The sequence below is a fragment of the Dipodomys merriami genome, unplaced genomic scaffold (genome assembly GCF_024711535.1).
Source record: "Dipodomys merriami isolate MVZ:Mamm:240054 unplaced genomic scaffold, mDipMer1.0.p SCAF_25, whole genome shotgun sequence".
Taxonomy (NCBI): Eukaryota; Metazoa; Chordata; class Mammalia; order Rodentia; family Heteromyidae; genus Dipodomys; species Dipodomys merriami.
In genome coordinates, this window is record NW_027203937.1 from 2,776,083 (window position 1) to 2,789,913 (window position 13,831).

The 13,831-nt window shown below is 35.0% G+C and overlaps 1 protein-coding gene across 2 annotated transcripts in view; it reads left to right on the plus strand.

Annotated features, from left to right (window-relative positions):
• Nox4 (NADPH oxidase 4) overlaps positions 1–13,831 on the plus strand; it is a 201,111-nt gene that overhangs the window by 55,314 nt on the left and 131,966 nt on the right. For both annotated transcript variants that reach the window (XM_070034807.1, XM_070034808.1), the window contains exons 6-7: positions 298–325; positions 9,920–9,992. In XM_070034807.1, the coding sequence (XP_069890908.1) occupies positions 298–325; positions 9,920–9,992 (101 nt within the window). The remainder of the gene's footprint in view (positions 1–297; positions 326–9,919; positions 9,993–13,831) is intronic.

Genomic DNA, 13,831 nt, shown 5'->3' on the forward strand with positions numbered 1-13,831 from the left:
CCAGCTGAGGCAACATAGTAAAACCTAACATGATAGCTTAAGCTATTGAGTCAAAATGGTTGAACAGTCAGCTTAAGTCCATTGCTTAACTTTAACACTAGGTTTTCATACCCTGCCTTTTTCTTTGTATTGACTTTTTATATGTAAACATGTTATGAAATGTGAGTCTCATGTAAACTGGAAGAACACATTTTGAGATGCTCAAATACACAGGTCTAATACCTGGCTACTTACCAATAGAATTTTATTTCATCAATGTTTTATTTTTCAATCAAATATTTTTTCCCTTTTTCCCAGGATCCTAGAAAACTTCTCTTCACAACTGGTAAGTGCTATTCAGTACCTTTCTTTATCTTTGGGGAATATCTTTGACAATAAGCACTGACAAACCGTGACAGTCAGATACAAGAGAGCATGTACATGTGAATTTACGTATCAGAACAAATATTAACAGTTCAAACATAAGGTTGCAGTAATCACGGAGGGATATGGCAAGGAGTTAATGCTTGAATGAATGAAGAAGAAGTAAGCAAACCTGCTCTCCAGGTGCTGGAAAGATCCACCAAGTCCCTTGGGTACTAAAGTAACTAATAATGCATTATTTCAGTAAGATTAAATACTGTTTTATAGCACACAAGAGCCAGGCCCTGGTGGCTTATTCCTGTAATCCTAGCTATTTGGAAGGCTGAGATTTGAAGATCGTGTTTGAAGCCAGCCCTGTCAGGAAATCCTGTGAGACTATTAGCTCCAATTAACCATCAAGTGATAGAGTGACAGCCTTGAGCAAAAATTATGAGAGACCCCATGCATTGAATTAAGTTGCTTTATAACAAAACAACAACAAAAGACCTGTAAGAAAGAAGAGAAATAGTCATTACAACCAGTTGTTTCTGAAGTATGCCTCCTTTTCATTTGCAATTTATTTTTCCTTTTCAATCACATTGTCCACAAATCTCAGTTTAAATTGTTTAGTTTTTCAAACCACATTTATACATCTCAAAAATGTCCTGGATATTGGACAACTCTTATTATTTTTCCTCATTCTGACATGTTTTGATAAGGATAAAAGGCACTGTGAGGTCTTGGAACACGTATTTCAGGGAGAGGGAGGATTTGGGAGCTCATGACTGGCTGTGAGAGCCTCATTAGATTCAGATCTGTGTTATGGGATAGGTCTCATTACCCTGCCAAATACAGTGTTTTCTTTTGGAACCAATCTCATGATGAACAGTAACAAAAGTTATATGTGTAATTACCCCTGCATGTCACAGTTATATATTCAGGTGTATAAATTACATTTTCTTTCTGCCAATGGATTTGTGACATTTGTCACTTACAAAGTATTTCACATTTATTTCTCAAGGACCACAAATTAGTTTTGCTTATGTTTTTCTTGTCAAAATATGTTTCTATGCATCAAAAATTGGATGACAAGCAAGAGGGGAAAAGCAAAAAAAACCCCTTAAACCCTATGTAAGAAAAAGTGTACATTTGATTATTTATTTATTTATTTTAGTGCTTTCTAGAGCTTGAACTCAGGGCCTAAGGAGAATGCTCTACCACTTGAGCCAGAGCTTCCCTTCTGGATTTTGGTTGTTAATTGGAAATAAGAGTCTTGTTGATTTTACTGCCTGGGCTGGATTTGAACTTAGATCCTTAGATCTGCCTCCTCAGTAGGCATGAGCCACTGGCACACAGCTGATATGAATTAATTTAAGAGACATAAACAGGACTTTATATTCCACTACAGAAAGTTAAATCAAAGCATTGAGATATTTGTAAATACTTCCGGAAGTAGGGTTTCTAAAGCTATAATTTTTAAACTATGACTAAGATATTACATTAATTGATATAATAATTCTGTTTAAGTAGTATATCCCTTCATTTTTCATATACTCCATCATTTTACATTGGTTCCAGAGGTTGCCAGGAGTAGTGCTATAGAAGAGAAGATATTTAAAAATGCAAATTTCCTGGCCTCATCACCACTGAACATCTCATCATATTTTCTTGCTACCACTTGCCTTTTGCCTGACATATACAACCTTTTTTTCACTTGTTCAATGGCTGCTAATCCTAAGATTTCTGCAGCTAATTTGTGACTTTACTGTGGTTTGGATTTCTTTACCAATATGTACTGTCTTTTCTACAGAAAAAGAGTTCTAGGGTATGGATGGATGCTTTTAAGGAACACAAGACCAAGATAAATTATTTTTGTGACTTCTGCCAATATGGATAGTTTAAGTCACCTCACATGAGCAAGTGGCCACTGTTTTGTTAGCCCAGTCTTACATAATCTCATGAAAAAAATACTGTATTGGCCAGCTAGATCTGTGAACTTCTGAGTTAGTCACCTACACTAAAACCCAAACATGGCTTCCTGAGGAGTAGTCAGGTGCTCCAGAGTCATCTGGTTGACCCCACTTAGTAGTAGGATGTGAGAGAGCGAAGAAGAATTTATGGATGGCAGGAGAATGAGAGATGCAATTTTCTACAAATAGTTTTTTTATTGTTACTACTTTTGATGATAGACATGGATATTAGACTTTGGGTAATTAGTTTTGGATTATATTTCACTTTTGTATTATTACTACTGACTGAAATTCTACATCCATGTTTGAGTGTCCTTAGGTGCAGTTCCTAGGAAAAATTAGGTTCAGGTGAAGCAATACATATGCATATTTGGAGTTGTCCTGGTGGTAACGGATATTTTTATTAAGGTTTCTCAGATTTTAGTGTGCTTATTGTGTAGTCTTCTCTCTTTGAGTTTAATTTTTTTCACTGTAATTTAAAAGTAGAAAACTAACATTGTTTTCTAAAAAATAAAGTTTATAGTAGAACAAGTGACATAAAGTTTGTAGTTATACTTGCTACATAGGAACTGGCAAAAGTGTATTTAAATTAGCATTAATAAATTGAAATAAGTTTAATATGTTGGATTAACTAAACATTCATTTAAATACTTATATATTATATGTCTAAATTGGATATTGCCTTATGGTGACAATAAAATATTCAATATCTTACTTCAATTAGAAAATCTTGCATAAGCCAATACAATTAGATTTCCAATGGTGTTAGAAGAAGTGAGATTAAAAAGAGTAAGTAGAAATATAAAGAGTAAATAGAAGACTGCTTGTTTGTGACCACATTAGGAATTTTGTAAATGAAACTTAGGTTCATCTTTTCCTCCTCTTCCTCCTGTCCTCCTCCTCCTCCTCCACCTTCTCTTCCTCTTTCTCCTCCTATACTTTCTCTTCTTTCTTTTCTTCCTTCTCCTTTTTCTTCTACAAGTTTTGAGGATAGAACTCAGGCCTAGGAATTGTCCATGAGCTTTTTCTTTCTTCTTTTCTGCTCAAGGTTCTCACACTACTACTTCTTGAGCTACAGCTTCACTTCCAGCTTTCCTGCCCAGGCTGGCTTTAAACCACAATCTTCAGATCTCAACCTCCAGAGTAGCTATTATTACAGTTGTGAGCTACTGTAATTCTTCATTTTAAAGACTACTGTTCAATGAATTTAATATACATAGATTAAAAACTAAAACTAAACATAAAAACTTCTATTTTTGTAAGAATCAAGTATATAATTGGCTTCATAACTTCTTCAAGGGTTCATCTGGAAAGTAACTCAGTCCAGTGCAATCACATTAGCCCAGTAATTTTTTAGCTTATTTCTCTTGACAGTTAGAATGTGTAGCTATAAATGTCTAATACATTCGGATGTAGCTAGTGATGTAGTTAAAATGACTTCTAAGTCTGGATTTGGGTGTGCCCTCCAATATACCAGAAGAGCAGGACTTAAATCATTTAGTATTCAACTCTTCCTGTGTCTCTGGTGGATGAATATTGAATGATCTACTGTGTATACCAACACACAGCAATCTGAGCAATTAGAAGCACTTTGTAGCTCTATTATTTGATACATAAATCTCTCCAGAATCCCAGGATATAGGGGGATCTCTCTCTGCTGTGTGCTTCTTGTGACTGGAGTTTGGAGTTTCATTAAAGTAGTCTACTTTTCCTTTTTTATATTTTTAAACCATTCTAACTTTAGTAAGCTTTCTTTTTCATTGTTATTTACAAGTTTTTTTCTTTTTTGCCGATCTGTAATCTACTATGTTTACAGGTTACAATCTCTATTCTTCTTTGGGGTTGTTGAGAATTGCCTAGGGCAAGCTAGGCATGTGCTGTATTTCTGAAATACATCTCTAGCTTGGATTCTAATCTTTTAATCATTTCAGGAAATAAAAAGAAAAAGAATGAATTATTTAGGTAAAGTGTGCTAATTAGACTTGCTACATAACAAGTGGAAAAAATATTAAAAGAATTAAAAAAGTATTAAAAATAATTTCAAAGTTTCATAGTTTAGATTATCACAATATTCATTTAAATACTAATATATACATTGTGTCATGACTTTAAAATGTACAACATGTAATTCTGATTATAATGAATGTTAAAATTTGTTGTGATTGCCAAGTGCCAGTGGCTCATGCCTGTGATCTAGCTACTCAGGAGGCTGAGATCTGAAGATTGTGGTTCAAAGCCACTCTGGGCAGGAAAGTCAGTAAGACTATCTCTAATTAGTCACCTAAAAGTTGGAAGTGAATTTGTGGCTCAAGTGGTAGAGTGTATAGTGCATGTGTATTTGTGTGTTTATATGTATACGTGTGTTTGTGTGTGTCTGTGTGTGTGCTGATTCTGAGCTTTGAGCAAAAACCCCTCAAAGTCAGTGTTCAGGCCCTGAGTTCAAGCCTCAGAATCAGCACACACACAGACACACACATACACACATGCATCTACACACATGCATGCACACACATCTACACACAGATTGTTGTAATCATTTCTCTTAGTTTACAAGAGATTAAGAAAAAGAGTTTTGCCTAGGAACAGTAATAATACCATAAAGTCAAAATCTATAGACCATTGGGAGATCTGGATCTATTTCATATTAAAATGGCTGAAGTTAACCATTTTATACTGCTATGATTTTCAATATAAGTGCCATGTTCTGCTCTAAAATAAATTCATTGGTTCAATACATTTGAAGAAATAAGTTTAGATGGAGGTTTTGATATTAGCATTCCTAAATGACTTTTAATACACTGCCATGTCTTAGTACTCTTCAGTGGATGATTATGATTTTTGTTTTGTTTTGTTTTAGTTCTATGGTTTTTTGAGCTCAGGGCACTGTGCTTACGAGGCAAGTGCTTTACCACTTTAAGTCACATTCAGGGTCCTTTGCTCTTGCCCAGGTCAATCTTGGACCATGATCCTCCTACTGTTATATTTCATTTTTGTTGTTGTTGTTGGTCATTGGACTTGAACTCTGGGCCTGGGTGCTGCCCTTCAGCTCTTCAGCTCAAAACAAGTGCTCTATCACTTGAAACACAGTGCCATTTCCACTTTTCTGATGGTTAATTGGAGATAAGTGTCTCATGGACATTCTTTCCTGGGCTAGATTTGAACCATGATCCTCAGATCCAGCCTCTTGAGTAGCTAGGACTACAGGTGTGAGCCACCAGTGCCAGGCTGTATTTCTTATAATGGATTACAACTGTATACTACCAGATCCAGCCTGTTTTTGAGGTAGGGGCTTGCTAACATTTACAACTACAATACTCCCATCTCTATCTTGTATGTAGTTGGGCTTTTAGTCATGAACCACCATATGATGCTGGCATTTGTGAGTAATATATATATAAATTCCAATTAGTGTTCAACAATACACTTTGGTACCCATTTTTTTCATATGTCCTTCTAATGAGGTGATTTACAGACATTCCCTTTCTAATCTTAACTACATGTTCTTTTTTTCCAGTCATAGGGTTTGAACTCAGGTCCTGGGAACTGTCCCTGAGCTTCTTTTGCTCAAGGCTAGCACTCTAGCACTCTTCCAACTTGAGCCACAGCACCATGTATGGCTTTTTCTGTATATGTGATACTGAGGCTTCATGCATGCTGGACAAGCACTCTACCACCAAGCCGCATTCCCAGCCCCAACTACGTGTTCTTAACTACATGTTCTTAAGTACATAGAAAACTACAAGGAAACAACTTTATATAATATTAGTACAGATCCAATAAAAACATTGCAGAGACTTTTCCAACTACAAATTTCATGTAGTGTAGCCATTTTAGAGTCTAACAAATAGTTAATCATTAGGTTGAGTAAGGGTCTATTTTTTTAGTTACTTAAAATCAGGGAGAACAACCTTCTTTCATTCCTCTTCTAATTTATCGATTTACAGTTGAGGTTTACTACTTTACACATACATGTGAAGTATAGAATTTGATTGGCTTTAATATATATACATACACACATATTACAAATTATGTCAAACTATCAGCAACATCAAGATGGCAAACATTTCCATTAGTGCATTCCAAATTTTTGTGTTCCTGAACAATGTTTTCTGTCCTCTACCCCTTGTCAAAACTGATCTGCTTTTTGTCACTAAAGAATGATGTGGATTTTCTATATTTTTTGTGGGGTGAGGCAAACTGGATTCTTTTATTCTGTCTAATGTGGTTGCTTATTATGTCAACACTTATGGGGGGTTATTACTGGTGAGCTTTCTGGCAAAGGTAATTTTACAGGTCCTTCTCCATTCATATGTTGACTGAGGTCTCAGTTAAGCATAACCTGACTATTAAAAATTAACAGCTATGCACAATATTAAGCAAGTCTCTATGTGGTTAAATGTTTGTTTCTGCAAAAGCTTGGCAGTGCAGTAGCTAGGTTAGTCTGAGGCCATGATACTCCATCAGCAATACTGAGGTTTGAATTCAAGACTTGCAGCTTGCTAGATAGGTGCCCCATCACTTGCATAAACCTTACCGTTTTTGCTTTAGTGTATTTTTCACATAGCGTCAAATGCTTTCACTAGACTGGCTTTGAACTATGATCCTTCTACCTTTGCCTACAATGTAGGTGGTATTGCAGATGTGCATCTCCGTTCCTGGTGTTGTTAAGATGGAATGTTACTAATATTTTGTTCCAGCTGGCATTGTACTAACTAATTGCCACCTCCCACATAACTGGGTTTATAGAGGTGAGCCACATATGACCAGCTCAAGGGCATGCTATTTTTTTTAAACAGGGATTCTTTCTGAACCTTTTATCTTTTAGTGGAAACTAGGTTATTTTCTTCTCTTATCTTCAGGAAGTGAGCACTTCTGTGGAGAAAATGGAAAAAATAATGGGAAAGAAAATAGCCTAGGAAGACATGACTTAGTCTTAGTACATCAGGAAACATATTACCTAAGGGTTCTAAATCTATGTTTTGGGGAAAGTGAGCAGAAGAAAGTACTCAACAGTGAAGAATCAAAAGATTGAATCTTTCATAATTCCCCTGGCTTTCTCTTTATGTGGAATATTTTTCTATTGTAATCAGGGTTCAATGTTATTTTTTCAGTGATTCTAAACCTCTGGGCTCTAAGCAGTTCATATCTATACTGTTCTTAGATTGCACCCAGCTTGTTTGCTTCTACAAGTGGCTCACAGTCGCAGTATCGCCTCTGTTTCACAGGGAGTACCTTGCCTAGAAGATAGGTGAAGTGTGTATTTCTCCAGAGACAATTGTTTTAGCAGTCTTACTTTGTGTTCTAATTTAAGAGTCTCTCAGAGTCTTTAGAACTTAACATTGTTAGTGTGATTTTAAGAGTAAAAAAGTATAACCTGGATAGGATATTAAATTTAGTAGTGAAAATATAGCAAAAAAGATCCTATTGATATTTTAGTTGCAATTTATGGTTCATCAGTAATTCTTTTGAGACACTCTATAGGGTCAAACACTAAATGTATAGTGATCGTGTTACTAAGATGTTTACACATTTACTGTTTTTCATTATGCTAGAATATATTTTTCCATATTAAAAAGAAATATGTCTGCAAATGTTAAGATACCAATGCAGTAATTTTTCTTAAAATCTACAATTCTTTTTTTATATTAGCATACATTCGTTATACAAAAGAGGGTTAAATGGTGACATTTCTACACACATATACAATCTGTGTATGTGTATTTCAGCATGTATGTTTATTTATATATGTGTGCATCCATTGGAATACATACATACATTGAAATAAACAGATATATTGAAATATACACAATGGAATTAATACATATACATACATAAATGAGTGTATACATATATGTATATAAATTTCATTAAGTCTCTTCCTCTGTTTCACTCTTCTTTACCCCTCTTTCTTTAAACAGGTTTTCTTGTCTTATTTTTATACATGGGGAAAAAAACTGTTCTGGCAATATTTATCCTGATTCATCCCCTTGTTAACCTATACCTTGCTCACTGGTGCCTCCACTCTTACCCCATACTGTTTTAATTGCCTATCCTTTCTTTATTCCTTCTTTCCTCCCTCCTTCCCTTTCTTCTCCTCCCCTCCTTCCTTCTCTCATTCTTTCCTCCCTCTTCCTTCCTACTTTCTGTCTTTCTTGTCTTTTTTTCTTTCTTGTCTTTCTTTCTTTCTTTCTTTCTTTCTTTCTTTCTTTTTTTCTTTCTTTCTTTCTTTCTTTCTTTCTTTCCTTCTTTCTTTCTTTCCTTCTTTCTTTCTTTCTTTCTTTCTTTCTTTCTTTCTTCTTTCTTTCTTTCTTGGACTATATCATGGTATTTTATTGTGAAATGTATTGTATTTTGTTCAGCATGGTCCTTTTCATTGCTTTCTTTTTCAAATATATAATTCTTTCTTGTTTGGCTTTTGAAAAAGCTTTAGTTTAAAATATACATTTTTCTTTTTTAAAAATATATATTTATCATAAAAATGTTGTACAAAGGGGTTACAGTTACATGAGTAGGGTAATGAATACATTTCATATCGAGCATTTTTACCTCCTCCTTTGTTTCCCCCCCAACCATAACTTCCCTCCCCACCTTCCCAACTCCTCTCACTCCCTGTCCCAAACCCGACATTGTAAAGTTCATTTTCAACATAGTGTCCTGTCATTGCAATGGGTCAGCCTGCATCCCCATTTAAGCATTCCCCAATATCCCTTCCCCTCCCCAAATTACAAAAATGTATATACAAGATGCAGAACACCAGCATCAAATCCAGTGAAAACAGGGGTTATACCATGGGGGAAGAACATACAAAAGAAACAAAAGAATCACATAGTGCATTCTAAGTACATTATACACACTAGCAAGAAAGAGAAAAACCATTTGTGTCCCTTCTTGGGGTACATTTTGCTTAACATTATCTCAAATTCTATGCCTCCATCAGAAAGAATGACATTGCCTCATTTGTTAGGAAATGAAAAGACATGGAAAAAAATCATCTTTAGTGAAGTAAGCTAGGCCCAAAGAAACATAGGTCCCATGGTTTCCCTTGTTTGCAATGACTAGTACATGTCTAGGACAAGCAAAGAAGATCAAAGGCTATGTACATATGACCACATGAGATAATGTTAAGCAAAATGTACCCCAAGACATTTTTCTTTAAAATTATTTCCGATAGTAAGTCCAAATTTAGTTATCTGAACTAGAAACTGAGGAAACTAGTAGCTTGGAAAAGGGTGAGAAGGAAGAATATGAGAGATTGAGTAGAGGATGGGGAAAAATACAGAAAGGGTGTTCTTCTATCCAGGCAGTAGTCATTGATATTGTGTATAATTTATATTTGCAGACCTAAGTACACATTCACTACTCTGAGTATGGTATTTCAGAACATAGGAATGGACTCTTTTACTGAAAAACGAAAAGTGACTCAAGTATTTTGAAACTGTGCTGATTTCTATAGTAGGCTTGTTTGAAGGCAAGATACATTTAAGATATGTAATTTGAATCTTGTTTTTTGTGGCATAGCATAGTTTTGTGGATTTTAAGGTACTATTTTGTACGAAAGTATGATTTGACTTAAAATGGACTTGTGTACTCTTCTTTTTAATCTGTAGTTCCTGGCCTGACCGGAGTCTGCATGGTCCTGGTGCTGTTTCTCATGGTCACAGCTTCTACTTATGCAATAAGGTAAGAGACAGAGTCATGATTATGTTATTTACCAATTCACATTACTTAGGTGTCTTTTTCAGATTATCTTCATTTTCATATAGCGGACAAATTCTCAAAACTTATTTTTGTATTTCTGGATCCATAAGGATTGAATACTTGAACTTCCTTTAATGACCAATGAATTTGGAATTCTTCTAGATCATCCTTCAATTCATAAACCTTAGAATTGTTAGGATCGGATGGTTTACAATTATTTTATAGCTAGTATGCTGATAGTAGCTTTTAATTTGAATGTTTATTATTTTTTTCATTTATCCACTTATTTATTTCTTAATAAAGTTTTGGAAACATTATTGGTAGATATTTGATGAAATAATTGGGAATGACTATATATTAATTTTCTGATTAGAATATTAGGAGCAATTTCAGACATACCTTATTAGAGTGTTTTCATATGTTCTTCTGGGTGTATATACCTGTTTGGAAATTTTTATAGTGCCTTTGCTTTCCAATCAAAGGTTTAGTAAAGAAAAAACTATATTTCTTGTAATTTTCAAAATATCTTAGAGCATATTATTTGCTAGGATGTGAAATTGAATGAAAACATAAACAAATTTTTATTTTGAAGATAATTTTCTAATAATATATGCAAGTGAGTCTATATACTTATAAATAATTCTACTTCCATATTCACCTCCCTTTTAAATTTCACAAGTAAATTCAAAGATCAGCATTATATACTTTCTAGTGCTAATTTTTTAGTCTTTATTTATCTGGAAGTACTGAGATTTAAACTCACGTCCTATCCTTGCTAGCCAGATTCTTACCACTTGAGTCAAACTTCCATCCTTTTTCTGGATACTTTTAAAATAGAATCTTCTGTCTTTGTCTGGTTGACTTGGACCATAATCATTCTATTTATGCTTCCTGTGTAGCAGGGATGACAGGCAGTTACCACTAGGCTCAGCTGTTGGTTGAATTGGGAATCTTACTAACTTATTCTCTTAAGTTGGCCTCAAACTTTGATTTTCTCCATCTACACATACTGAGAGTATCTAGGCTTAAAGAACTACACCACTGTGCAAAAAAGAAATGGAAAAAAAAAAGAAAAGGACTCAATACTTGACAGATGTAACCCCTCTGTATATCACCTTTAAAATAAAAATTGAAATTAGATTCCAGAGGAAGATGGCGGAGGAGATGGATTGGGAGGATCAACATCATGAAAATGGTAATACTGCCAAAGGCTATCTTCAAATTCAATGCAATACCTATCAATTTCCCAACCTTATTCTTCAATGAAATAGAAAAAGCAACCCAAAAATTCATGTGGAACAATAGAAGACCCCAAATAGCAACAACAATCCTTAGCAGAAAGAAGAGTGCTGAAGGAATATCAATACCAAATTTCAAACTCTACCACAAAGCTATACTAATCCAAACAGCTTGGTACTGGTAGAAGAGCAGACCTAGGGACCAAAGGAATGGACTGAAGACCCAGAAATGACCCCACAGACCTAGCACCTAATCTTTGATAAGGGAGCTAAATGGTGCTGGCAAAATTGGTTAAACACCTGTAGAAAGCTACAACTAGCTCCTTCTATATCACCCTTCACCAGAATCAACTCCAAATGGATCAAAGACCTAGAAGTCAAAGCAGACACCCTGAAAACATTACAGGAAGGAATAGGAGAAACTATAAGGTTCCTTAGCACAGGCCAAAATTTTCTTAATAGAAACCCAGAAACACAACAAATCAAAGAAAGGCTGGACAAAAGGGATTACATGAAACTGCAGAGCTTTTGCATGGCAAAGGACATAGCTAACAAAATAAATAGAAAGCCCATAGATTGGGCAAAAATCTTCACTAGCCATACAACAGACAAGGGCCTCATATCTAAAATATACTTAGAATTCAAAAATCTAAATCCCCCAACAACAAATCCTCAAAGAAAGAACTGCCCAATTAACAAATAGCCTAAAGACTTAAAAGAGAGACTCCCCTGAAGAGGACATAAGAATGGCCAATAGATACATGAAAAAATGCACAATTTCTCTTGCCATAAAAGAAATGCAAATCAAGACAAAACTGAGATTCCACCTCACCCAGTTAGAATGGCTATAATCAAGAAGTGTAATAACAACAGATTCTGGAGCAGATGTGGCCAAAAGGCAACTCTATTGCATTATTGGTGGGAGTGTGAACTTGTTCAACCACTTTGGAAAGCAGTATGGAAGTTCCTCAAAAGACTCCACATATAGCTCCCCTATGACCCAGCAATCCCACTTTTGGGCATTTACCCAAATGAGCACAAACAAGGTCACACTAAAGCTACCAGCACAACTATGTTTATTGCACCATTTTCACCATAGCTAAGATATGGAACCAACCCAGATGCCCCTCAGTAGATGAATGGATCAAGAAAATGTGATATATATGTATATATATTTTTTCTAATTCTATGCCTCTCTCAGAAAGATGACACTGCCCCATTTGTTAGGAAATGTAAAGACTTGGAAAAAGTTATATTAAGTGAAGTAAACCAGGCCCAAAGAAACATAGGTCCCATGGTCTCCCATGGGGAACAACTAGTAACAACTAGTATATGTCTAGCAACAACTAGTATAAGTCTAGGACAAACACAAAAGGTAAAAAACTATGTGTACATGACGATATAAGATGATGCTAAGCAAAATGAACCCTAAGATAGGGATACAAGTGGTTTTATCTTTCTTGCTGTTGTTTAAATGTACTTATAATGTGCTATGTGATTTTTTTTTGTTTCTTTTGTATGTTCTTCTCCCATGGTATAACCCCTGTTTTCACTGTATTTGATTCTGATGCCCTGCATCCTGTATATACATTTTTCTAATTTGGGGAGGGGAAGGGAAAAAACAAAATGCTTAAATAGAGACACAGGTTGATCAACTGTAACAATGAGATTACAAGACTCTATGTTGCAAATTAACTTTACAACTAGTGGTCTGGGAGGGGGAATGTGCAAGGGAGGATTTGGGGAGGTGGAGAGGGTTGGGATGGTAGGGGACAAACAAAGGAGGGGGTAACAATGCTTGATAGGACATGTACTCATGTAATTGTAACCTCTCTGTACAGTATCTTTACAATAAAAAATATATAAAATAAAAGTAGTATAAATTAAAAAAATTAAAATTAAAAAAAAGAACTGCGTTTTGTGCCAAGATTCTGGTATTTATTTTTATAGACAATTTTATTGTATGCTTGCTTATTAGTTCCCCTCCCCTTCCTCCAAAATCACTTTCTCTGCTCTTACTACTCTCTTCATCTATTTACATGTACATCAAAACAAGAAAATGTTATAATATTATTTTCAGCCTGATTTTATTTCAATATGCTTTGAACATTCTTCCAGAGTAGTATTATTGTCATGTCTGAGAATGGAATATTGTACTGTACCACATAGACAGACATTATTTTCCTAGGTCCATGTGTTGGGCATTTCTGTTTTTTAAATATTGAAATATTAACCCCCATCCATATGTCTTTGCATTTTTAAAATGATATCCTAAGAAAACCTTTCTAGAAGTAGAATAGCTAGGTTAAATGGCAAACTTACCCGGCATTAGAAATTGCCTCATTGCACAAAAGAAAAACATTATTAAGAGATGAGAGTTTAATGTTATGGAAATTGTGCCTTACAGCTTTTTTTTAATTTTTGAAGGAAAATTGGTGCATCTGATATATTGATATACAGGTCTGAAAATAAGATTGAGAAACAGCCAGGGGAATGTTCTTAATTGAGAGCTGGTTGGGATGTGAAGATAAGCTTCTGTTCTCAGCTAAGCCATTGAATTTGTTCTCGTAGGCATCACACTGA